The sequence below is a fragment of the Dendrobates tinctorius genome, unplaced genomic scaffold (assembly GCF_039654945.1).
Source record: "Dendrobates tinctorius isolate UK_male_01 unplaced genomic scaffold, ASM3965494v1 ptg000116l, whole genome shotgun sequence".
Taxonomy (NCBI): domain Eukaryota; kingdom Metazoa; phylum Chordata; class Amphibia; order Anura; family Dendrobatidae; genus Dendrobates; species Dendrobates tinctorius.
This window is the reverse complement of record NW_027361784.1, coordinates 4,069,434-4,095,859: the sequence shown is the minus strand read 5'-3', so window position 1 is coordinate 4,095,859 and position 26,426 is coordinate 4,069,434. Positions and strand designations below refer to the sequence as shown.

At 42.9% G+C, this 26,426-nt stretch overlaps 1 protein-coding gene across 50 annotated transcripts in view; it reads right to left on the bottom strand.

Annotated features, from left to right (window-relative positions):
* The window catches only part of RIMS2 (regulating synaptic membrane exocytosis 2), a 657,506-nt gene that overhangs the window by 105,468 nt on the left and 525,612 nt on the right, over positions 1 to 26,426 (bottom strand). For 38 of the 50 annotated variants that reach the window (XM_073590110.1, XM_073590159.1, XM_073590111.1 and 35 more), the window contains one exon: positions 8,231 to 8,320. The exons of the other annotated variants lie outside the window; for them this stretch is intronic. In XM_073590110.1, the coding sequence (XP_073446211.1) occupies positions 8,231 to 8,320 (90 nt within the window). The remainder of the gene's footprint in view (positions 1 to 8,230; positions 8,321 to 26,426) is intronic. 50 annotated transcript variants of the gene reach the window in all.

The window sequence follows — 26,426 nt, the reverse complement described above, 5'->3', positions numbered from 1 at the left end:
AGGGCTCAGAAGGGAAGGAGTGCCATTTGACTTTTTGAATGGAAAATATGCTGGAATATTTAGCGCTTGCATGTCGCGTTTGGAGAGTCGCTGTGTGCCTAAACACTGGAGCTCCCCCACAAGTGACCCCATTTTGGAAACTAGACCCCCCAAGGAACTTATCTAGATGCATAGTGATCACTTTGAACCCCCAGGTGCTTCTCAAATTGATCCGTAAAAAAAAAAAAAGTACTTTTTTTCACAAAAATTATCTTTTAGCCTCAGTTTTTTCATTTTCACATGGGCAACAGGATAAAATGGATCCTAAAATTTGTTGGGCAATTTCTCCTGAGTACACCGATACCTCATATGTGGTCATAAACCACTGTTTGGGTGCACGGCAGGGCCCGGAAGGGAAGGAGCGCCATTTGACTTTTTGAATGGAAAATTCGCTCCAATCGTTATCGGACACCATGTCGCGTTTGGAGAGCCCCTGTGTGCCTAAACATTGGAGCTCCCCCACAAGTGACACCATTTTGGAAACTAGACCCCTTAAGGAACTTATCTAGATGTGTAGTGAGCACTTTGAACCCCCAAGTGCTTCACAAAAATTTATAACATAGAGCAGTGAAAATAAACAATCATTTTTTTTCCTCAAAAATGATTTTTTAGCACGCTATTTTTTATTTTCACAAGGGTAACAGGAGAAATTGGACCCCAAAAGTTGTTGTCCAGTTTGTCCTGAGTATGCTGGTACCCCATATTTGGGGGGGGGGGCACTGTTTGGGTGCACGGCAGGGCGCAGAAGGGAATGAGCGCCATTTGACTTTTTGAAATGAAAATTACTGTAGCTCCAATCGTTAGCGGACACCATGTCGTGTTTGGAGAGCCCCTGTGTGCCTAAACTTTGGAGCTCCCCCACAAATGACCCCATTTTGGAAACTAGACCCCCTAAGGAACTTATCTAGATGCATAGTGAGCACTTTGAACCCCCAGGTGATTCACAGAAGTTTATAATGCAGAGCAGTGAAAATAAAAAATCTTTTTTTTTCCTAAAAAAATTTTTTTCAGTTGGCAATTTTTTATTTTCACAAGGGTACTAGGATAAATTGGACCCCAAAAGTTGTTGTCCAGTTTGTCCTGAGTACGCTGGTACCCCATATGTGGGGGGGAACCACTGTTTGGGCACACGTTGGGGCTCAGCAGGGAAGTAGTGACATTTTGAAATGCTGACTTTGATGGAATGGTCTGCGGGCGTCATGTTACATTTGCTGAGCCCCTGTGTGCCTAAACAGTAGAAACCCCCCACAAGTGACCCCATTTTGGAAACTAGACCCCCCAAGGAACTTATCTAGATGTGTGGTGAGCACCTTGAACCCCCAAGTGCTTCACAGAAGTTTATAATGCAGAGCCGTGAAAATAAAAAATCATTTTTTTCCCTCAAAAAAAATGAATTTTAGCACGCAATTTTTTTTTCACAAGGGTAACAGGAGAAATTGGACCCCAAAAGTTGTTGTCCAGTTTGTCCTGAGTACGCTGATACCCCATATGTGGGGGATGACCACTGTATGGGCACACGTCAGGGCTCGGAAGGGAAGTAGTGACGTTTTGGTATGCAGACTTTGATGGAATGGTCTGCGGGCATCATGTTACATTTGCAGAGCCCTTGATGTACCTAAACTGTGGAAACCCCCCACAAGTGACCCCATTTTGGAAACTAGACCCCCAAAGGAACTTATCTAGATGTGTGGTGAGCACCTTGAACCCCGAAGTGCTTCACAGAAGATTGTAACGCAGAGCCATGAAAATAAAAAATCTTTTTTTTTCCTCAAAAAATGAATTTTTAGCTCGCAATTTTTTATTTTCACAAGGGTAACAGGAGAAATTGGACCCCAAAAGTTGTTGTCCAGTTTGTCCTGAGTATGCTGATACCCCATATGTGGGGAGGGACTATTGTTTGGGCACACGTCGGGGCTCGGAAGGGAAGTAGTGACGTTTTGAAATACCGACTTGATCGAATGGTCTGCGGGCATCATGTTACGTTTGCAGAGCCTCTGATGTGCCTAAACTGTGGAAACCCCCCACAAGTGACCCCATTTTGGAAACTAGACCACCAAGGAACTTATCTAGATGTGTGGTGAGCAGCACTTTGAACCCCCAAGTGCTTCACAGAAGTTTATAACGTAGAACCGTGAAAATAAAAAATCTTTTTTTCCTCAAAAAATGATTTTTTAGCCCGCAATTTTTTATTTTCACAAAGGTAACAGGAGAAATTGGACCCCAAAAGTTGTTGTCCAGTTTGTCCTGAGTACGCTGGTACCCCATATGTGGGGGGGGGAACCACTGTTTGGGCACACGTCAAGGCTCGGAATGGAAGTAGTGACGTTTTGAAATGCAGACTTTGATGGAATAGTCTGCGGCCGTCATTACGTTTGCAGAGCCCCTGATGTGCCTAAACAGTGGAAACCCCCCACAAGTGACCCCATTTTGGAAACTAGACCTTCCAAGGAACGTATGTAAGATGTGTTGTGAGCACTTTGAACCCCCCAAGTGCTTCACAGAAGTTTATAATGCAGAGACGTGAAAATGAAAAAATAATTTTTTTCCACAAAAATAATTTTTTAGCCCCCAATTTTTTATTTTCCCAAGGGTAACACGAGAAATTAGTCCCCAAAAGTTGTTGTGCAATTTTTCCTGAGTACGTTGATACCTCATATGTTGGGGTAAACCACTGTTTGGGCACACGTCAGGGCTTGGAAGGGAGGGAGCACCGTTTGACTTTTTGAACGCAAAATTGGCTGGAATCAATGGTTGCACCATGTCGCGTTTGGCGACCCCCTGATGTGCCTAAACAGTGGAAACCCCTCAATTCTAACTCCAACCCTAACCGCAACACACCCCTAACCACAGCCCTAACCCCAACACATCCCTAACCACAAGCCTAACCCTAATTCCAACGCTAACCCTAATTCCAACACTAACCCTAATTCCAACCCTAACCCTAATTCCAACCCTAACCCTCTTTCCAATCCTAACCCTAACCCTCTTTCCAACTCTAACCCTAACCCTCTTTCCAACCCTAACCCTCTTTCCAACCCTAACCCTAACCCTCTTTCCAACCCTAACCCTCTTTCCAACCCTAACCCTCTTTCCAACCCTAACCCTAACCCTCTTTTCAACCCTAACCCTAACCCTCTTTTCAACCCTAACCCTCACCCTAACCCTAATGGAAAAATAAAAAATATTTTCTTTATTTTATTAGTTCTGCCTACCTATGGGGGTGATAATCGGGGGGTTTATTTACTTTCTTTCATTTTGATCACTGTGAGAGTGATCAAAATGAAAGAATGGAATCTGCAGCCGGCAGATTCGGGCGGGCGCACTGCGCATGCGCCCATTTTCTAAGATGGCGGCGCCCATGAACCGGACCCGCCGGACACCGGGAGCGACAGGGGGACTTAGAAGGTGCCGGGGGAGGTGAGAATGGGTGAGGGGGGGATCGGAAGCTGGCAGGGAGCGGAGGGAATGGGAGGGGGGCAGATGATGACAGCGGCGGCAGATCGCCGCTGTCATTCAGTTGCGGGGGGGCGATCGCCGGTGGGGGGGTGGAATCGGTGTCTCCAGCCATGTCCGATGCTACAGCAGCATCGGCCATGGCTGGATTGTAATATTTCATCAATTTTCATTGATGAAATATTACTATCGCTCTGATTGGCTGTTTCACTTTTAACAGCCAATCAGAGCGATCGTAGCCACGTGGGGGCGAAGCCACGCCCCCTGTGGCGAAGAACAAAGCCCCCTGTATCTGCGGGTCGGGTGACCTTTCAGTGACCTAGGTCACCCGACCCGCAGGGGGGCTTTAAAGTCATGACGCCACATAGGCGTCATGGGTCGTTCTGACACGACTTTTCATGACGCCTACGTGGCGTCAAAGGTCGTGAAGGGGTTAAGGATCAGGTATTGCATGTAATATAAAATATGACAGTGAACGTCCTGGACGTGTATAAAAAGTCCATGTTCAGTAGTTTTCCCCATTCAAGTCTATATAAAGGTTGCAGCACCTGGGAGGTAAAGTCAATATACTTCTAAAGTCGTTCAAAAATCCCATCAAATTTTCAGTGGTTTAAGTTTAATATTTAGTGATTTAATCTTAAGTTAATGTAAATGCTAAAGCATGAGAACATGAATATATCTGAATAGATTTAACAGTGATTATTGAAACTAATTATTCAGCAGAGTAATCCAGTCTTCACAAGCCATGGTTAAAAGAGATGAATGAGATCCTTTTTAGGTGTTTAGTTTCTTTGCAGCACCACCACAGAGACGTGACTAGTCCAGCGCAGTCCCCACCTGCTTCCGCCTACTCTGCTCTAGTGATTGACAGGTCTCTCCCTATGTGCAGACATCAGCGCGATCTGTCAGTGAACAAGTGCAGGGCCGGTGAGAAGCTAAATGTGGTTTTTGATCTTTGATGACATTTTAAAGAAAGATAAGTTTCACCTTTCAGAAACTTGACTGTTTAAGATTTCCTTTTGTGTGAACATTTTTTTTTTTTTTTTTTTTTTTTACAGTTTATGTAACCTAGAAAGAGTGACAGATCAACATTATGAGAGAGCAAAAAAGCACAATGGGATCTTATCTGGTGAGAAGTTGGAACTCAATAAAGAAACTTGCTCACTTGGTGGAGTTGTGTATGGCACAACAACATAAATGGCTTAGAAATATTCAGCTGCTGCAGACGAAATGGGTTAAAAAACATATAGGGATCCACAGGGTTAATGGAGATCCACAGTAATAATCTAGTAAACAAGGTCGCAGGAATGTTTATGTACACATTTCAAAGTCATCGGACTTCTTCATCAGGACTTCTTCATCAGGACGCAACCAGTTTGAGGTTGCATCCTAATGAAGAAGTTGGATGACTGAGACACGTAGATAATCAACCACATTCCTGCAATCCTGTTCACTGGATTATTCCTGTGGATCTCCATTAACCCTGTGGATCCCTATTAGCAGCGCAGAGGATCCCCATTTCTCTTCATTCTAAATCAACATGGTGGACACTATTCTATCTGCAGCCATCTACCATGGAGAAAGAAAAGTAGGACAACACTAGTGAAATGCACTTGTCCAGGACAATAGTGACAGATCTCGCCGTTTACAATATACCTTTTATATTTAAGTAGTATTGCTTAGGATGTGGGGCAATCAATAAAAATAACTACAAAAGAAGACCGAGACCTCATTTCCATATGATGTGCAAAATGAATACGGTATGTACTATTCCAACTCCAAACCAAGCTCAAAAAAGGTGCAGTAGAGAGATATGACAGATAGATAGCTAATAGATAAATATGCAATAGGTAGATGATAGATAATAGACAGAAATAGATACCGTAGATATAGATCACATATAGATATATAGATAATAGAGATGGATAGAAATAGATAGAAATGGGAGACAATAGATAGATAAATAGATATATAGATGATAGAGATAGATAGAGACAAATAGATAGATATAGATTTGCTTTTAATGTTTATTTAAGAACGGTGACTCCACCTTGCCATCCAATCCTCCTAGTCTCCTTGTTGGAGCTGATGGGCTCACACAATTTAATCAAATTTCATACTTACCAGAATTCACATTCAAAATTTGGGATATTTTAGCCATGCCCCAAACACTGCCCTTCACTATACACTAAATGTGTAAGAACACCCCCAAAACCGGTAACTTGGGGATTAGTTTTGTTCAGCCCTTCCCTTCAGTGATCCAGTTCCCATCAGTGTTTTGGATCAGATGTTGTCAGTGTTTGGTCAGTGTGTCAGGTTTTACCATCAGTCTTTCATCTGTTTTTCTTGTATGCAAAAAAAAAAAAAAAAAAAGGTTCTCAATAGTCTCCTAGCAAACAGACAATGAAAAAAGGACCACTAGGATGCAACAAGGGTGGCATCAATGTGCAGTCTAAGGGCCCCGTCACACATAGCGATCTCGCTAGCGAGATCGCTATGTGTGACAGCAATCAGCGACCGGCCCTCCTGCCGGTATCGCTGATCGCTGCAAGAAACCTCTGGACATTTCTTTCGTCGCTGATCTTCTGCTGGCCAGCACGCATCGCTGCGTGTGACAGGCGGGAGACCAGCGATCAGCTGGTAAGTAACGTACACATTGGGTATCCAAGGGACGCACGTCCGGCGCTCGGCGTCACTGTGCTGATCGCTGGTGAAGCTGTCTGTCTGACAGCTCACCAGCGATCACATAGCGACTCACCAGCGATCCTGACACGCTGATATCATTGTCGGGATCGCTGGTAAGTCGCTATGTGTGACTCCAGCTTAAGTTCTTTACAGACCCATAGATTAGCATTGACAAGTTTGATCGTTTTTTTTTGTTCGTGGACACTCTGCCTTCCACAAACAGACAAAGGTACAGCCCCATAGACTACAATGAGAACACCCGCTACTCAATGTATGGAGCTATGCTACAGTCCCAGTGAGACATAGCTTCTTCACATCAGGCCTGCACTGATCTGATATACCAAGGACAGGTCATCATTGTCATAAGGATGAAACCTTTGTTGGCTGAAACCACAGGTTATCGATATTTCTTAGAGGAAAATTTGACTGGCCAATCTTTTTGTTGGCTGAGAAATAAGCAAGGGACCTCAGAGAGAACACAGGCGCGCTCGATCTATGGGAGAGTTGGGTGAGAGATCTGCCGGCCAAAAGATAGGCCAAACCATCGTTCAGCCGACAGCTCTCTAACACATATGGGGCACTTTACTCTGAAATAATTCAGAGTTTCAAAGGAAAAATGAAAAGCCGACCAGGGACTAAGTTTCTCAGCTGACTGGTCCAAGACGGGTCCCCGGCTGGCATCTTCCTGCCATTGAGTGTTTGTAGAAAGGAATGCATAGCTTTCTTCTTTCCTTTCCATCACTTTCCAAAAAGTTCTCCTCTGAATGAGAGCGAACAAATTGCTGGACAGTTCCCTAGGGTGTTTTCTGTATCAGACTGGCATGTGTGACTTGCTGATGAGCTGAGCCTAGTTTCATAGGTCATCTATAGACCGAGTTCATGTAGACCAACACATGTCGACACGTGTCGCAGGATGGAAATGTATCGGCAGAGAGCAATTCTGAAATAGTTTCCAAGAATTTGCTAAATTCTCCAAATGACTTACTTTCATTTATGACCTTGATAGTGAAAGTAAGATCATAGACATAGCAGCACACAAGTGAAAAGTCTTCTACTGTATAAACTTGTCGTGTGTCCTAATGTGAACTTCCACCTTTTAGCAAGATGTAGATTGCTTCAGATGGCGCCTACTGCATACTGTCAATACAATAAACCTTGAAAGTAACAGTATGCAGTAAACTCTTAAGCTCCCCCTAGTGGTAGATGCAGGATGCCAAAATCTGAACTCTTAATTGTAATCTGTCAGCAGGTTTTTTACTATGGAATCTGAGAGCTGCATGATGTAGGGATAGAGAGCCTGATTCCAGACTGTGTTTTTCTGCTGTAGGTGTAGCACTGGTCAGAATGCTGAGTGTATAACCCCGCCCACACTCCTGATTGGCAGCTTTTGTGCACACTGTACATTGTCAGTGGTGTGGGGCAGATTAGCTGGTCTGGCTTGCATGAGACACCTAGTGCTGCACTGATAATCTCCTGCTGATAAAACACTGATTATACTGAAACTACAGCAAGCTGCTGAGCATGACACATCCCCGGCATCAGGCTCTCTCCACCTACATTATACTGCTCTCGGATTACATAGTAAAACCTGCTGACAGATTTCCCACGCCTTATGCAGGGAATTCGGGGCGGTGTATAAGAAACATGCTTCTGTCGATATAAAGGTATATTAGAAAAATGAGTCAGAACAGAATTTTAAATTAAGAGTATCATGGAGATCCTAAATTCTACTACAATCAAGACAAGTTGTTATCTCCTCCATTTCAGTGATACTTTAAGAATATTCTATAATTATAAAAAAAAAAAAATAAATTCTGGAATTTCAAATTTGGATTTTTTTTGTTGTTGTTGTAATGACCAAATATCTGAAAAGGGATGATACACAACACTGAGTTAAAGGTCTCACTCTCACAGACTAAGCCTAAACATTTCACACCAAAGTGAGGAGCGCACATGATGAACACACTCATTACAAAAGCATGAGCTCTCCCTGTTCGCCATCCGTGTGCAAGCCTCATGCTTTTTAAGGTGGTTTCCAAAAACCCTGACAAACCTGGCTCAGAATGGGCTTTCTTTCTCGGCAACTGTTTGTCATCAGTTATTGCACCATTCACCTTTCTCTGCTGGTCTTCCCAAGTTACTTCTAGCACAAACCAAGAGAAATTAAAACTTGTCAGAAACACAACAGTAAGTGGACAAAAGACAAAGCCTGAAAACATGGTGGCGGTGGGGGGCAGCTTCATTTGGGAAGGACAAAGAGGAGGGGGTCGGAATGTGGTGCAGACAGATGGTTTAGGGTGTTTTTGATTTCTTGACAATTGTAAATTATCAAAAAATTTGGTAAAGGTTATCAGAAACGGTCAGTGCAATACCTTACATAGCAATGTGTGCGCAGTGTGGTTCCCATACTGTATACAGACCTCTATAGCCAGTTACTGAAGTATTGGGACTAGACCAGGATCACGTAGAAAACTAAGCAAACTCAATCAATTCTAAATGTCAATTTGGCCCAATTATTCAGATCGCAACTTCCTTCATCAGATAGCGACTTGCTTCTAATCACAGTGCGCTGGAAAGAAACAACCCTACACTAGCCGTAAAATTGCCCCACATTTAGGAGAAGGTCTTCAATTTCACCGACCCATGTGAATAGTTTTTTAAGCAGCTTTCGGTAGTTACAAGATTTTGATATGCAGGGTATTGTTTCAGTCAGTCACATGGAAGCCATCAGTTTCTGGAGGTTTATAAGAGAAGCAGAAACTAAGAAAAATATGAATTCATAGATATTTAGATAAATGTGAGCTAGATAACAGATTGATATATAGATAAATAGATAGAAATAGATAATATATAGATACATAATATATAGATAGATAGATGATAGATAGCTAATAGCTAAATAGATGACCCTTTGGTTATATTATTGATAGCTAGATAATAGATAAATCGATAATAGATAGATAATACAGTTGTGCTCAAAAGTTTACATACCCGACAGAATTATTGCTTTTTTGGCCTTTTTTTTTCAGAAAATGTGAATGATAACACCAAAACTTTTTCTCCACTTATCATTAGTGGTTGGGTGAAGCCATTTACTGTCAAACTACTGTGTTTTCTCTTTTTAAATCATAATGACAACCCAAAACGACCCTGATCACAATTTACATACCTCATTTCTTAATATTGTGTATTGCCCCCTCTAACATCAATGACAGCTTGAAGTCTTTCGTGGTAGTTGTGGATGAGGTTCTTTATTTTCTCAGATGGTAAAGCTGCCCACTCTTCTTGGCAAAAATCCTCAAGTTTCTGTAAATTCCTGGGCTGTTTAGCCTGAACTGCACACTTGAGATTTCCCCAGAGTGGCTCAATGATATTGAGGTCAGGAGACTGAGATAACAGGTCGACTTGGCCTTGTGTTTTGGATCATTGTCATGTCGGAACGTCCAAGTACGTCCCATGCACAGCTTCCGGGCTGATGACTGCAAATGTCACAAAGTATCTCACCTACAATAAGCAAAGCAGCACAGAGACAAGCCTCAAAACTTCTGGAACAAGGAAATTTGGAGTGATGAGGCCAAAATTGAACTTTTTGGCGACAACCATAAATGTTACAGTTGGACAGAAGTCAACAAGGCCTATGATGAAAGGAACACCATTCCTACTGTAAAGCACGGTGGTGTATCGCTGATGTTTTGGGGATGTGTGAGCTACAAAAGGTACAGGAAACTTGGTCAAAGTTGAAGGAAAGATGAATGCAGCATGTTATCAGCAAATACTGGAGGCAAATTTGCAATCATCAGCCCGGAAGCTGCGCATGGGACGTACTTTGACGTTCCAACATGACAAGGATCCAAAACACAATGCCAAGTCAACCTGTCATTGGCTACAGCAGAATAAAGTGAAGGTTCTGGAGTGGCCATCTTAGTCTCCTGACCTCAATATCATTGAGCCATTCTGGGGAGATGTCAAGCGCTCAGTTCATGATAGACAGCCCAGGAATTTACAGGAACTGGAGGCTTTTTGCCAAGAAAAGTGGGCAGCTTTATCATCTGAGAAAATAAAGAACCTCATCCACAACTACCACAAAAGACTTCAAGCTGTCATTGATGTTAGAGGGGGCAACACAAGATATTAAGAAATGGGGTATGTAAACTTTTGATCAGGGTCATTTGGATGTTTTGGGTTGTCATTATGATTTAAAAAGAGAAAACACAGTAGTTTGACAATAACTGGATTCACCCAACCACTAACCATGAGTGGAGAAAAAGTTTTGGTGTCATCATTCATATTCTCTGAAAAAAAGCCAAGAAAGCAAAAATTCTGCAGGGATATGTAAACATTTGAGCACAACGATAGATAGATAGATAGATAGATAGATAGATAATAACATTACAACAGCACACTACATGAGTTTAAAATGATGGGTGCCAGGCCTCCCAAGCAAAAATATCGAATTTTGCAAAATACGGTATATAAATTTGAAAAAAGCAGGCAGCACTCCGATAGAACCAAAAATAAGAGGACTTTAATCAGTCCATGTGGTGTGGCAGCATTTCAATTCCAATGAACCAATGCCTGCTTTTTTTGCAATGATTGATAGATAGAAGGATAAATAGATAGGATAGATGATAGATAGACAGGATAGATAGAAGGATTAATAGATAATAGATAGGATAGATATATGATAAATAGATAGATACTGTAGATAATAGATAGCAATAACACATCTCAAAAAAGTTAGGACATAGTTGACAAAACGCTGGTAAAGAAAGTGGTATTAATTAAAAGCATCCGTGAGGTCAAATTTCAATTAAGTCACTGTGTATAAAAAGAGCATGGTAGAGAGGCAGAGTCTCTTAGAAACAAAGATGGTCAGAGGTTCACTAATTTGTGAATAACTGTCTCTAACAATTGTGGAACAATTAAAAAAAAGTCTTCCTCAATGTATAATTGCAAAGACTTTAAATATCCCACTTTCTGCAGAATCATCAAAACATTCAGAGATTCTGGAGAAATTCACGTGCACAAGGATGCTTGTGATCTACAGCCCACCCCAGGCGGCATTGCATCAAAAACAAGTGTTAATTTGGTTGTGCACATCACTGCATGGGCTTAGAAATACTTGTAGAAATTATTGTCTGTGAACACAGTTCTCAGTGCAATCCACAAATGCAAGTGAAATCTCTATCATATACAGAAGAAGCCATATAGCAACACGATCCAGAAATGCTGCATCCTTCCCTGGGCTAAAGCCCATTGAAAATGGACTGAGGCAAAATGGAAAACTGTTCTGTAGTCGGATTAATCAAAATGATAGATTTTTTATGGGAACCTCAAACGCCGTGTCCTGTGGACTCAAGTGGAGACGGACCATCCAGTTTGCTATCGGCAAACAGATTAAAAGCCTGGCATCTCTGATGCAATGGGGTACATTAATGCCTATTCCACGGGCAGCTAACAAATTGTGAAGGCACTACCAATGCTAAGCATTATATTGAGGTTTCAGAACATATACTACCATCCAGATGTCTATTTCATGGAAGATCTTGAATATTTCAGCAACTTCGTACTGCATCCATCACAACAGCATGGTTTCACAGAAGAAGAATTTGGTGATGAACCAGCCGTCTGTAGTCTAGACCGCTCACCAGTAAAAAAAAATCATTTGGCTCATTATGAAATGAAAGATCCGAAGAAAAAAAATGATTCCAAACTGTTGAGCAGCTAAAATCCGACATCAGACTAGAATGAGACAACAATCCTCTCCCAAAACTCCAGAAATTGGTCTTCTCACTTCCCAGACATTTACAAACTGCTGTAAAGGAAGAGGGGATTCCCAACCATGCTAGACGTGCCCGTCCCAACCTTTTTGATGTTTTGCTGCCATCAATTTTTTTTAAATGAGTTAATTTTTTTTCAAATGAAAAGGAAAAGTGTCCAACGTTCAACTTCTGATCTGGGTTCCATTGTGAATAAAATACGGCGATAAGAAAATTTACAAATTATTGGTTTCTTAACATTTTAAACAGCGCCCCAACTTTTTTTGTATTGGGATTGTTGATAGATGTCTTTCAAATCCCCTATACACTTGAACACTTGGTCACATAAACATTCAAGTGTTAATGGGAGAGTGAGCTACGCTACTGGTATCTTGTGATGATGTGCATTAATATGCTCACCTGTCGCCACTTTCTCTTGCATCCGGCGCCACCTCTCAGTGCCAGTACTGCTCTGCAGACTCTCCGGGTCACACTGCGCTCTACGCGACCCAGAGGTGGCTTTTACAGTGTATGTCTATGGAGCGTCAAAACAAGGCTCCATGGGCTCTCATTGTGAAAGAGACTTCCGACTCGTGCATAACGCATAGAGTGATCCGGATGGTTTGAAGTGCGATGACGTCACTGAGAAGAGAAGCAGAACGCGATGCTGGTCACCGGAAAGAACGCTGGTGGGTTGAGTATATTAAGACACGTACACTAGATTACATGCACATATAAACACATAATTAAGAATTTCAAGCGTGAGAAATTTAATATTTTAAAGTTTGTAGATCTGGGAGAAGAGATAGAGAGGAAATTTTCCCCCTCCAAAGTTTAGGTCTCCATAGATTTCTATGGGGTTCAGGTAAAGTTTTGGTACCCAAACGGAACTTTGGACTAAAGTTCAGTTGGATACCAGAACCCGAACTTTCACGGGTCCGCTCATCCCTAGTCAAGATTAAAGTTATCTCCGATCGTGGCCACTGCAACAGCATATTGGCTGTTAATTAATTACAATGAATGAATGATATTTTATCTGCTAATTGCAGCTATCAACTATTAGTGATGGCACAGACCCAGCGCTGGTGCCTGGCCCATCACTGTGACTGAGCTTTTTGCTACAGAACCTTAATAGTATGTTCGCTAATGCTGCAGAGGGGTTCCTGATTTCCAGATTTTAAAGACTATTGCAATAACACTCGAAGTATCATTATCAGAGCAAAGTGGTGACCCTTGGGAGAAGACAGAAGCGGTTTACCACAGACTCTGCCTTCTCTTTTCCAGGTTGCATAACACTGAATCTCTGATCAGCAAAACAAATCTGCAGAGTTGTAGCAGGTCCAGATCAGCTGTCAGCTACTTTTGCCATTGCATTTCACGACATCTTTAGAAGTATAATAGGTAAGAACATGTGTATATGTTTGCATTTATGAAAAAAACACCATCAAAAAATTTTTGAAAGAGCTACCGGAATCTTAGTAAAAATATATTTCATTCCACACATGTAACATAAAAAATGGCTTTCTACTGAAATATACAGGAAAGATGTATATTTTTGTATCGTGTTAGCCAGTAGATAGAAAAATATTCAGAATTGATTGTCCTCAGTGGTTGATACCTTTTAATGGCTAACTGAAAAGATGGTAACACATTGCAAGCTTTCGAGACTACTCAGGTCTCTTCATCAGGCATAGACTAATACAAAATCTGAAGTCACATATTTATACACAACACAGCACAGAAAAAATGCAATAGATGAGACAAGTGACTTGAAGCAGAACTATCATCGTGGGAGAGGGAGAAATATAAATATTGGACCAGTTCATAGATAAGGAGTCTGGCTGTTTTATTGTCCTCTGATTGGGGTCTCCTAATGTGTTGTGATGCCCCCACAAGGTCTTAGGAGCAAATTCCTTAATTGAAGACATAAATCCATGCGACACATTCATTCCTGCATTGAGAGTGTCAAAGGTTGTCATGAGCTTGTACTCCCAGACTTTTCTGTCTCTCTGAGATGTGAACTTACCTTTCAATACCAGTAATTTCATGTCTACGGTGCTGTGATCAGGCATACAAAAATGTTTTGCCGCAGGTAGATCCATTCTTTTTTCTCTTATTTTGTGGCGATGAGGGGCCATAGGCTATAATGCTGCTGACAGAATGAAGTGTGCTCAGACGTGTATCAGTTTAGGGCGTATACACCTACTGGAGGTGGAGACTCAGATGCAATCTACTAAGTCAGGGTGTACTCATCCAGTAGGCGTATACGCCCAAAACTGATGCATGTCTGAGCGCACATCTGTCGATAGCATTATAGCCTGTAGCCCACATATTCCTGAATCACGTTTTGTGATGGGGCCAAACAACATGGGCAAAAACGCAGTGTGAAAGGAGCCTAAGCCAGGTAAGAATAATGTGTTTTATTACTTCTATGCCCCTTCCATCCATTTATTAAACTTTGGGGTCTACAGAGGCCTCTGACTATATTAAATAAGAATAGGGCTGATTTTGATTCCGACCATATTTTTTCAGACCAAATCGAATTTCCTGGACAAATTGAGCAAATATGTCTGAAACGAATTTCAGCAAATTTGCTCATCTCTAGTCAGTAATTAATATGGTCAGGGGTGAAAATGGACTAAGAAAAAATAGGTAATAAAGACATATTACGCTGGTTTCACATTAGCGTTTAGAGGCGCAGCTGACGCTCGCCGTGAAGCTCCGCCCCCTGCCGCGCATCCTCCGGTCAGCTCCGCCTATGGGCACATGCCGCTGCATGCGGCCTGCGTACCCTATTTTTAGCATTGGGTACTCAGGCCGTCCACAGGTATGCTTTTGCTGCCGTATGCATCATCTTGACGGTGCGATGACCTGCGCCAAACGCAGCGTGTTGCATTTTGATGCGGTCGCCGCACCGTCAAAAGGACGCATGCGGCGGCAAAAGCATACCTGCGGACGGCCTGCATACCCAATGCTAATGATAGGGTACGCAGGCCGCATGCAGTGGCTTGCGCCCATAGGTGGAGCTGACCAGAGGAGGCGCGGCAGGGGGCGGTGCTTCACGGTGAGCGTCCGCTGCGCCTCCAAATGCTAATGTGAAACTAGCCTTACAAAGTGGGAGATTATATTATTTAGCTTTTGACTCCAACTTGTCTAAAAGGTAAACTTATGCTGAACAAAAGTATCTACAGTGTATATCATTACATAGAATAATAAAGCTGGAGCATGTATAAAGAAAGTGAAACAAGATAAGAAATGTAAGAAAAGACTCAAAAAAAATGCTGGAAGAAATCTACTGCCGACTGAAAGCATTAGGTAGTTATTAATTCATATGATGAAAAGTACAAGGCATGAATAAAACAGCATGGCATTCTAGGTGACAGTGGTTGGTTTCACCCTACCATTTAGAATCGGTGAATGTTTCCTATCATTCAAAGCTTTATTTAACAGTATCATAGAATTATATTTGTGTCGGTCCATGTGCTGAGCCAAACAGTTAAAGAAAACCTGTCAGGACAATTTTATTGCAGAAGCTGATATTAGGGCTGCATGGATCATAGGACAACAATAAAAGTGATACCTGTTTTGCAGAAATCTCATTTAACAGCGCTGAGAAAAACCCTGGCACAAAACCTGGAAATGCATTAGGGGAGGAGCATGTTGACACACTCTGAGTGTAGTGACACACCTCTAATGCATTTCTAGACTTATTTGCATGTGGCTTGAGAGATTGATATTAGTGATGAGCGAGCGAGCGCGGCGCTGCTCTTTACACAATCGAGCATCGCGGTGCTCTGGTATGCTCTTTACACAATCGAGCATCGCAGTGCTCTGGTATGCTCTTTACACGATCGAGCATCGCGGTGCTCTGGTATGCTCTTTACACGATCGAGCATCGCGGTGCTCTGGAATGCTCTTTACACGATCGAGCATCGCGGTGCTCTGGTATGCTCTTTACACAATCGAGCATCGCGGTGCTCTGGTATGCTCTTTACACGATCGAGCATCGCGGTGCTCTGGAATGCTCTTTACACGATCGAGCATCGCGGTGCTCTGGAATGCTCTTTACACGATCGAGCATCGCGGTGCTCTGGTATGCTCTTTACACGATCGAGCATCGCGGTGCTCTGGAATGCTCTTTACACGATCGAGCATCGCGGTGCTCTGGTATGCTCTTTACACAATCGAGCATCGCGGTGCTCTGGAATGCTCTTTACACAATCGAGCATCGCGGTGCTCTGGAATGCTCTTTACACGATCGAGCATCGCGGTGCTCTGGTATGCTCTTTACACGATCGAGCATCGCGGTGCTCTGGAATGCTCTTTACACGATCGAGCATCGCGGTGCTCTGGAATGCTCTTTACACGATCGAGCATCGCGGTGCTCTGGAATGCTCTTTACACAATCGAGCATCGCGGTGCTCTGGAATGCTCTTTACACAATCGAGCATCGCGGTGCTCTGGAATGCTCTTTACACAATCGAGCATCGCGGTGCTCTGGAATGCTCTTTACACGATCGAGCATCGCGGTGCTCTGGTATGCTCTTTACACAATCGAGCATCGCGGTGCTCTGGAATGCTCTTTACACAATCGAGCATCGCGGTGCTCTGGAATGCTCTTTACACGATCGAGCATCGTGGTGCTCTGGAATGCTCTTTACACGATCGAGCATCGCGGTGCTCTGGAATGCTCTTTACACGATCGAGTATCGCGGTGCTCTGGAATGCTCTTTACACGATCGAGCATTGCGGTGCTCTGGTATGGTCATTACTCGATCGAGCATCGTTGTGCCCTGGAATGCTCTTTACACGATCGAGCATCACAGTGCTTTTGTATGGTCATTATTCGATCGAGCATCGCGGTGCTAGTGTATGCTTGTCACTCGATCGAGCATCGCGGTGCTAGTGTATGCTTGCCACTCGATCGAGCATCGCGGTGCTAGTGTATGCTTGCCACTCGATCGAGCATCGCGTTGCTAGTGTATGCTTGTTACTCGATCGAGCAACAAAGTGCTCAGGTATGCTCGCTAATCGATTGAGGATCAAGGTGCTCAGGTATGCTCGCTAATCGATTGAGGATCAAGGTGCTCGGGTATGCTTGCTACTCGATCGAGCATAGTGATGCTCAGGTATGCCCTTTACATGATCGAGTATCGTGAGTGGTCGAATGCCATGTTCCAATCGCCGGCCCGGGGGTGGGGTGGGGAGAAAGACTTCCATTATACTCGGTACTCGAGTCACTCCCGTCCGACCTGCTCAATTCAAATACCGAGCACTCAAGCATTTTAGTGCCCGGTCATCACTACCAAACAGGTATGACTTTTCGGCCCCATGCAAATGTTAAGGAATTTCTTGTATGAGAAAATCAGTCTGAGTTTCATCAGAGTTTGATCAGTTTTTCTCTGGTGAGAGAAAAGAAAAAAAATTTCTCCAACTCCTTTTATCTATAGACAGCAATGAAAATAGGAAGAAAAGAAGGGTGGGGAAAAGTTTGTTCCCCAGCTCAGCACATTACAGGTGGCTGGAGCAGTCCTGCCCTGCTGTGCCCAACTTCTTCTGTGAGAAAGATAGTGAGTGAATTTGTCACAATGTACAATACCAGTCAAAAGTTTGGACGCACCTGCGACGGTTATACATGCTCTTACTGGAATCTGCACATTGTAGTTTCAGACTGAGGGCAGAAAAACCGTGAAGACAAGGAAAAAATGAAGAAGCATGTGAAATAAAACAGAATATGTGTTAAGTTTGATTTCAAAATGCACCCCTCTTTTACTCTGATGTCAGCTTTACACCCCCTTGGTGTCCTCTCTAAGTTTTGCTGCCTTTAGTCTCAATCTACCATATGCACATTCCAATAAGAACAAGAAAAACTATTGCACTGTTAAGACTCACCAGGTGGGGTGGATGCACTAAGCCTTACAGTACTTCAGGGAAGGTACATGGACCTTGGGCATCGGTGCAGGCATATGGGCAGCGAAGACTGTAAAGGCTTATCAGAAATCTCAGGATCAGGAGAAAGGATGAAGTGGAGCCCAGCAGGGATGAATGCGAGAGCAAACATAAAATGCAAACAGCACATATCGTGGAGAACACCTAACATAGGACTAAGAGTCTTAATCCCAAGACACAGGTGTGCATGTCAAAGGGCCTCAAATAGGTCTAGGGAGATGATGTCATTGATCAACTTTAGCCAACTTGCAAAAAACGATGTGGAGCACAACAGGGGGCAGCGAACACAGGGGAAGGGAGCAGAGACCAAGATACCCAGCACAGGTGTGTAACATGCAAGAAGAGCTGTGTCCTTATGTCTCACCGGTTTATGTGTGTGTATATTTATACATTTGTATGGGTGAGTGTTCTTTTGTGTACGTATGATTTACTTTGTAGATACGGCAGTGAACTCCAGACTTGTTTCTTTCAAAATTCTGCATACGCCCCTGCACATTTTGATTCCGTCTCCAATAAGATTGGCCATCAGTGTTAGAAACATTGCTGAACAGATGTTTTTTTTTTTAATTGTATTCCTATGTCAGACTTTTGATGGCATTTCTAGAATTTCCAATTCGGGGATTTGGGCTAAATCGGTAATTAATTGTCCAATGCTCAGATTTGGCACTAATGAGACATTTTGAGAATTGGTCATAGCACTGGCAAAGAGGTTTCTAAGATTTTTCGGCTTATTTATCTATTGTACCAAATGGTACAATGAAGGGAGTATGGTTCTTGCATATCACATCCCCTTCATTGTTAATTCAGGCACATGGCTATACAGATTAGTCCAGATGCCGACATACCATTAGTGCAACCACACAGGGGATAAAAGCTAAGAGGGATAGCTCCCAAGCAGGTGGATGTGTGCACAATAATGAGCTATTGGACTGCAAAGAGCCCATATATTGTTACACAGGGGTCCTCTTCTGCCTGGATCAGTCTGTATGTATCTGGTACTGTGGATCAGACTTGAATGAATTCATTTGTATTACCAGGCATGGCTACACTACTATATACAGGCAAAAAGATACTATCTTACCTATTGAGAGGTTTTCCATGTAATTGTGTACATTAAAAAATTATATCAACATGTCCCATGATTAAGGACAAGTATATGTCCAAAACGCGTCGGTGTTCCAGTAATTTTTATTGTCAATAGTGTTTAGGTGGACACTTCTGGATTTAACTGCTGTAGGAATAAAATGTTGAAGAAGTGTTTATCCATACGGACTGCACTACTTATACACTGCTCAAAAAATAAAAAGAACACTAAAATACCACATCAGAGCTATCACTGAATGAAGTATTCCAGTTGGAAATCTTTCTTCATTACATAGTGGCAGGCTTGAGAACAATCTATATATAACATTGAGTGTGTGTGTGTATCACCAACCAATCACAAAGCATCTTTCATTTCACCAGAGCTGTTTAAAAGAAGCTGAGCTGTGATTGGTTGCTATGAGCAACAGTTTTCCTTGCAACCAATCACTAAGCATCTTTCATTTCACCAGAGCTGTTTAAAAGATGAGCTGTGATTGGTTGCTAAGAGCAACAGTTTTTCCACTCGACAACACCTCTGTAGACGGGGTGGGAGAAATCTAGCATCCCCGGAAACATAAGCTTCCAGGCCAGCCATTGTCTGCCCCCCAGAAAGGAGCAGAGAACACATGACAGAAATGAATCACCACCTCCCGTGCCCATATACACATCCTCCATCCCATAGGCACAACTTCCCTCTTAAAGGGATCATTGGTATGGAAGTCAGAGCAAAGCCATCCAGCGCTTTGATTTTGACCCCAGAGTCTGTTAAAGTGATCGTTGGTTTAGAAGTTAGGGCAAATCCACTCTGCGCTTTGGCACTGACCCCAGGCCTCTCTTAAAAGGATCTCCGGTATGGAAGTAAGGGCAAATCCCTCAGCGCTCTGATTCTGACCCCAGACTTCTATTAAATGGATCATTGGTATGGAAGTCAGGGCAAATCTATCCAGCACTTTGGTTCTAACCACAGGCCTCTCTTAAAGGGATCCCAGGTATGGAAGTTAGGGTAATTGCCTTCAAATGCTCTGGTACTGACCCCAGGCTCAAAAGGGATCTCCTGTATGGAAGTTAGGGCAAATCACTCAGCGCTTTGATTCTGACCCCAGGATTCTATTAAAAGCATCATTGGTATGCAAGTCAGGGCAAATCCACTCAGTGCTCTGGTTCTGATCCCAGGCCCCTCTTAAAGGGATCCCAGGATGGAAGTGAGGGCAAATCCACTCTGCGCTTTGGTACTGACCCCAGGCCTCTCTTAAAGGGATCTCCGGTATGGAAGTTAGTGTAAATCCCTCAGCACTCTGATTCTGACCCCAGGCTTCTATTAAAGGGATCATTGGTATGGACGTCAGGGCAAATCCACTCAGTGCTCTGGTTCTGACGCCAGGCCTCTCTTAAAGGGATCCCCAGTATGGAAGTCAGGGCAAATCCACTCAGCGCTCTGGTTCTGACCCCAGGAGTCCGGTGGCTCTGGCTGACGGGATGATGTGGGATATTAGGGGGAGTAGTCTGGCGGCTGTGAGGGGATGATGTGGGATATTAGTGGTAGTTGTCCAGTGGCTATGGCTGACGGGATGATGTGGGATATTAGGGGTAGTTTATATAGCACCATTGATTCCATGGTGCTATACATAAGATATATTGTGTTACAGTTATCATTGAAGAATATTGTAATTATTTATTGTTTTATGTTGTTTCTTTATTATTTTTATAGAATAGTGGTATTATTTATTGTTTTATGTTGTTTCTTTATTATTTTTATAGAATAGTGGTATTATTTATTGTTTTATGTTGTGGCGTTATAGTTATTATTATAGAATTCTATTATTATTGAATTGTTTTTATGCTCTCTATTGTTATTATTGTTGCCGTATTATTGCTTTACATAACTGAAAAGAGAATCTTAAATATTACAAATAAATCTGGTGAATGGTAAATTGTTTGGAAAATCGGTGACATGCAGTATGAATTCCAGGGAATATTTGCTCCTCTCTACATGAAGAATAATGTAATAAGAGCCGCGGCTTCTGTCCTCACTCATCTACACTGATCAGAGATTACACAGCTCGCTGGTGCCCTCTCCTGGTGGACAAGCAGTACTATTTAAAAAAAAGTTGGCTAAAAAAAACTTTGTCAAATTCACATTTTTTGTATGAAAAGTTTCAGCCTTGTCATCAGGTTGGGGAACAAGAATGTAGCATGCTGTCCACTAATAGGAGTAATATCTCTGAAGTGGAGAAATTAGAGGATTTTAAAGAATGGGAAGGGAAAAGGTTGAGGACATTAGTAGAAGTTTTGAAGGCATATAAAGCTCCACAGAATTCTTTGGAAAACTCAGTGTTTACTAGTAAACAGAGAACGTTCAGGATTTATAAAATATTAAATAGAGGACATATTTGGAATAAAAGCCAGAAGAGAACTCAAGAAAAGTGCTGGAGAATAGCAGAGATTAGTGATGAGGGAACGTGCTAGGATAAGGTGTTATCCGCCATGCTCGGGTGCTAACCGAGTGTCTTTGGCGTGCTGGAAAAACATGTTCCAGTCCCCGCTGCTGCATGTCTCGCGGCTGTTAGCTGCAAAACGTGCAGGGATTGCCTGTTTGTTAGGCAATTCATGCATGTGTTGCAGATGTCGAACAGCTGTGAGACATGCAGCAGCGGGGACTGGAACATGTTTTTCCAGCACGCCAAAGACACTCGGTTAGCACCCGAGCATGGCGGATAACACCTTATCCTAGCACGTTCCCTCATCACTAATCTCTGCTATTCTCCAGCATTTTTCTCGAGTTCTCTTCTGGCTTTTCGAGCACGTCAAAGACACTCGGCTAGCACACAAGCGTGCTCGGATATCACCTTACTTGAGCACATTCGCTCATCACTAGTGGAGATGTCACTTTCTATGTCTACAGTATTATTACCCCAGAGTCACTGTTCAAATTTGGATATAGAGATTCACGAATCTACAATGTCTGGTGAGTACGGGATTAGTGATCCACTTGATATGGAAACTCTGAAGCTATTGGACAAGAGTTGTGGAGAAGATAAATGAGGTTAGAGACAAATATTAGCAACTGTTTGCAGGGGAATTATTATTATTATTATTATTATTACTTTTATTATTTTAATTAAGGAAAGAAAGGTTGACGACACAATCAAAACTAGGAGTTATATGATCAATAAACGCTGTAAGGAAGGTTGTGATAAAACTGCGGAGTCATCAGAAATAAAATCAGTCTCGCTATGCAGGATATTCGCATTAAGAACCACTATACAAAAATAATCTTCCTAACATAATATCCGAGCATTCAGTTACAGTAGCTATAGAAATGTCCTATGTGCGTAACCTATAATTACAAATTATATTATAAAACATTCATTACATCAATTCTGTAATCTAAATTTTAAAAAGCTTTTATACGACAAGATAGGCTATGACTAACAGATCGGTGAGAGTCTGGCAACCGGGACCGCCATTGGTGGCGTATACTGTGTAGTTTCCATTCCCACATACTGCAGTTCTCCTCCTGTTGAAGTGAATAGAAGCTGAGCTGCGGAACGTGGAAACGGCCATGGCACAGTGAACGGAGCGGTGCTGACCGGCTTTTCCCACCAGGGCAGCAGACAATGGATAGCTGGGGGGCTTGGTGTTCGGCCTCCCTCTCCGATCCTGTATTGTAAGTACAGGTCATCAATATCTTAAATCTGGATTCATAGGTTATTAGTGAAGTAACTCAAAAAATAACCTTTAGCAGTAAGGCAATCACTTTGCAACTTCAAGTGTGGGCATCTACTGTAGCCCCTTATGGTCTCTGTTCAAGGAACTTTACTTACAATCTCCCCAAAAATCTCTAGCAGAGAGTATGTAGTTGTTTTGGGCACCACATTTTAAAAAAGACATCAACAAACTGGAGCAAGTTCAGAAAAGAGCGACCAGAATGGTGACCGGTCTGCAAACCCTGTCTTATGAGGAAAGGTTGCAGGATTTGGGAATGTTTAGTTTGCAAAAGAGAAGACTGAGAGGAGACTTAATAGCTGTCTACAAATATCTAAAGGGCTGTCACATTGTAGAAGGATCAACTTTATTCTCATTTGCACAAGGAAAGACTAGAAGCAATGGGATGAAACTGAATGGGAAGAGATACAGATTAGATATTAGAAAAAACTTTTTGACAGTTAGAGTGATCAATGAGTGGAACAGGCTGCCACGAGAAGTGGTGAGTTCTCCTTCAATGGAAGTCTTCAAACAGAGGCTGGACAGACATCTGACTGGGATGATTTAGCGAATCCTGCTTTGAGCAGGGGGTTGGACCAGATGGCCCAGGAGGTCCCTTCCAACTCTACGATTCTATGAAGTTTGTATTGGACATAAGGCCATGGATTCGTAAGTTCTACCGGTTTTACTAGAAATAACAGTGAGCTGTCCCTGGCTTTCTCCAGCAGCCCGACAGTCAATTGATGGAACGGAGGTCGAACATGCGCATCTTTGCTCCATTTAGGGTTGGGATCTGCAGAATCCCGTTCTTAAGATTTATAGGGATCAGCATGGCATGTTATTCTCTGTCCTATGGATAGGGGGTCACTTTAGAGTCTGGGAATAACCCTTTAAGACTGGTATTATATATGCCAATATTAAAGGGAACCTGTCACCCTGAGCTGCCGGCACCGCCATCAGGGGCTTATCTACAGCATTCTCTAATGCTGTAGATAAGCCCCCGATGTAGCCTGAGAGAGAAGAAAAAAGAGTTAGATTATACTCACCCCGGGGTCCGGTCCGATGGGTGTCGCCGTCCGGTCCGGCGCCTCCCATCTTCATGCGATGCCGTCCTCTTCTTTCCTTCCTGTCGTGGCTCCTGCACAGGCGCACTGCTCTGCCCTGTTGTAGTCCTGCAGTGCGCCTGTGCCGGAGCCACGACAGGAAGGAAAGAATAGGACGGCGTCGCATGAAGATGGGAGGCGCCGGACCGGACGGCGACACCCATCGGACCGGACCGGACCCCGGGGTGAGAATAATCTAACTCCTTTTTCTTATCTTTCAGGTTACATCGGGGGCTTATCTACAGCATTACAGCATGCTGTAGATAAGCCCCTGATGTCAATGCCGGCAGCTCATATTCGAAAAAGAGTGACAGATTCCCTTTAAATTAAATAATACTGGACTTTTAAAAAAAAATTCCTCTACACATTCAAATCTACAAGTTGGCATAGATTTACTCTGTAATAAGTGCCAATTTCAAACATAATTGATAGTAAATTATTGGACCAATTACCAATGAGAATGAAAAGGATCCTACAGCGATGTAGCAGGGTAAGTATAAAACGTCACATTTATTTGTACATGTTAAAAATCGAAATGCTGTAATCACAGCAACATTGCGTAGCGCGCTAAAACAACGCTTTTGGTCTCACTCGTGGTCCTTTTCGATCTCATTCATCATCTGCAGCTCTAATCTGGGCGGCTCCGTGCGATGTCTCCACAGTGAATTTCTACTTCTCCCTGCTTCGCACTTAGCGCCTAAGGGTTCATTAAAATGTCCGCACCAACGGGTCTGAGATTGGATCGCTAATGCACGGACTGGCCACAGCTCTCCCGACCCAAGTGGGACAGCTTCAATATATTTCAATGACGCTGTCAAGAGACCCGCGGCCAGTCCGTGCATTGTGGTCCATTCTTGGACTTATCTGCACAGACGTCTGAATGAGCCTTAGCTCTGCCCACTTTTCTAAATTAGCAAGAGAAATAAAATATCAAATTAGCAACTATGACGTGCTCCAAAATCTGCCATAAAGGCTGCGAGAAATAGAGTTTATTGCCAGAAAGATCTCTGCTTCTTGGCAATAGATGGAAGCAATTTTGTTTGCATTCATAGACTGAAAACTAATCCTGACCACAGAAGTCCATGGCGAGATATCTGACACACTGTAACGAGCTCTGCGCTTGACGAAGACAAGGGGGATAAGAGGTTTGCAGCCAAAGGATGCGAAAAAGAATATTCCGGTGTACTGACTGCAAGCAGCACCAGGCGGCGGGCCTTGATCTGGTTCTCTGACACATGTGGCCGTACATTGTACAAAGCGGTGATCATGTGCTATGGGAGGCTGGTGTTGGCAAAGCAAAAACCATTTTTCTTTAGCGGCTCTGGATTCTGGCTATTATAAGGACGTCCTAAGCGCAGGACCCTCCTCCATGACGTCCATATGATACAAAACTGCAGAATATTCACATGGCTTCCATGTAAGTAGATAAGGAGGGGAGGAAACACGTCAGCGCAAAACGTGAAGAACACACATGCTTGCTACATCGAAAGGAAAAGTATGATGGGAAGCATTAGATACAATGAAGAGATGAGCAGACATATTTATATATATATGTATGTGGGAGAAGGTCAGCAGGTTTTTGCTATTTAATCTAAAGACAGCAGGAGATAGAGGCTGAAACACAGAATTCAGGGATGTGTCACTTGTCAGAGTGCGTGCTGTTTACTAACTGTGAAGGATTTAGCACTATGAGATTAATCTTGCAAGACTAGCCTGACACACCCCATCCTGTGATAGGCAGCTCACTGTACAGTATATGGACTTTTTACATGCAGAACCTGGGGTGGGCGGGGTTAGCTGTGGTGTGGGAGGGCTAGCTTTGTCAGCTCTGCTTCATTCTAAACCTAAAAGCTGATTGTGTTAGAACGGCTGCACCCAGTAATCTAATTGACACACCGCTGGATTCAGCTTCTCTTTGCCCACATCATGCTGCTCTCAGATGAGATCGCAAAAACCTGCTGACAGATTCTCTTTAAGTGTAACTTGTCTTTTCTTCATTTAAATCTCTGCTCATTCTTGGCTTAAGAGTCCAGTGGGTGGTCCAAATCAGCGTTAGTAAGCTATCTCTGTATGCACACTCATGGACTCCTCAGCCTAAAATGAACACAGATTCAAAGGAATAAACTATTTTAAAAAAGGTCTTTTAAATATTTCCCAGCTCAGATCCCTCTGCTTTAATATATGCTGCCTACAAAATGAACATGGACAGCTTACTTTTATTAATAATGAATCAATTCTTTTGTTGCAGTCCCATTAAGAATTATTAAAAGCTGATCTGTGATCATTGTATCGAGCTACTTCCCAATGAAGAAGAAGGAATGAGTCCACCACAACCTCAGCTTTCTAATCTACAGCAGGAACTTGCCTTTTCTCCCATTTACTGGCGGACTATGCAGCTTCTCCTCATAATCTTTATCATATAAAAAACAAACATGTATTAATGCATAGCACTGTACACATACACAGCGGGGTCATGTATTTCATGGCATCTGTACCAAGTTGTTTTTTTTTTTTGGAAAGACATAATTGGGTAAAAGACGACCTATCACTAGGCACCTGTTTGCCGCCATAGGGTGCCACTGCACAGCACTATAGCAGAGATATATTCTCCATGCGGGAAAACGTCTATGATAGAATGTGCCACATAATC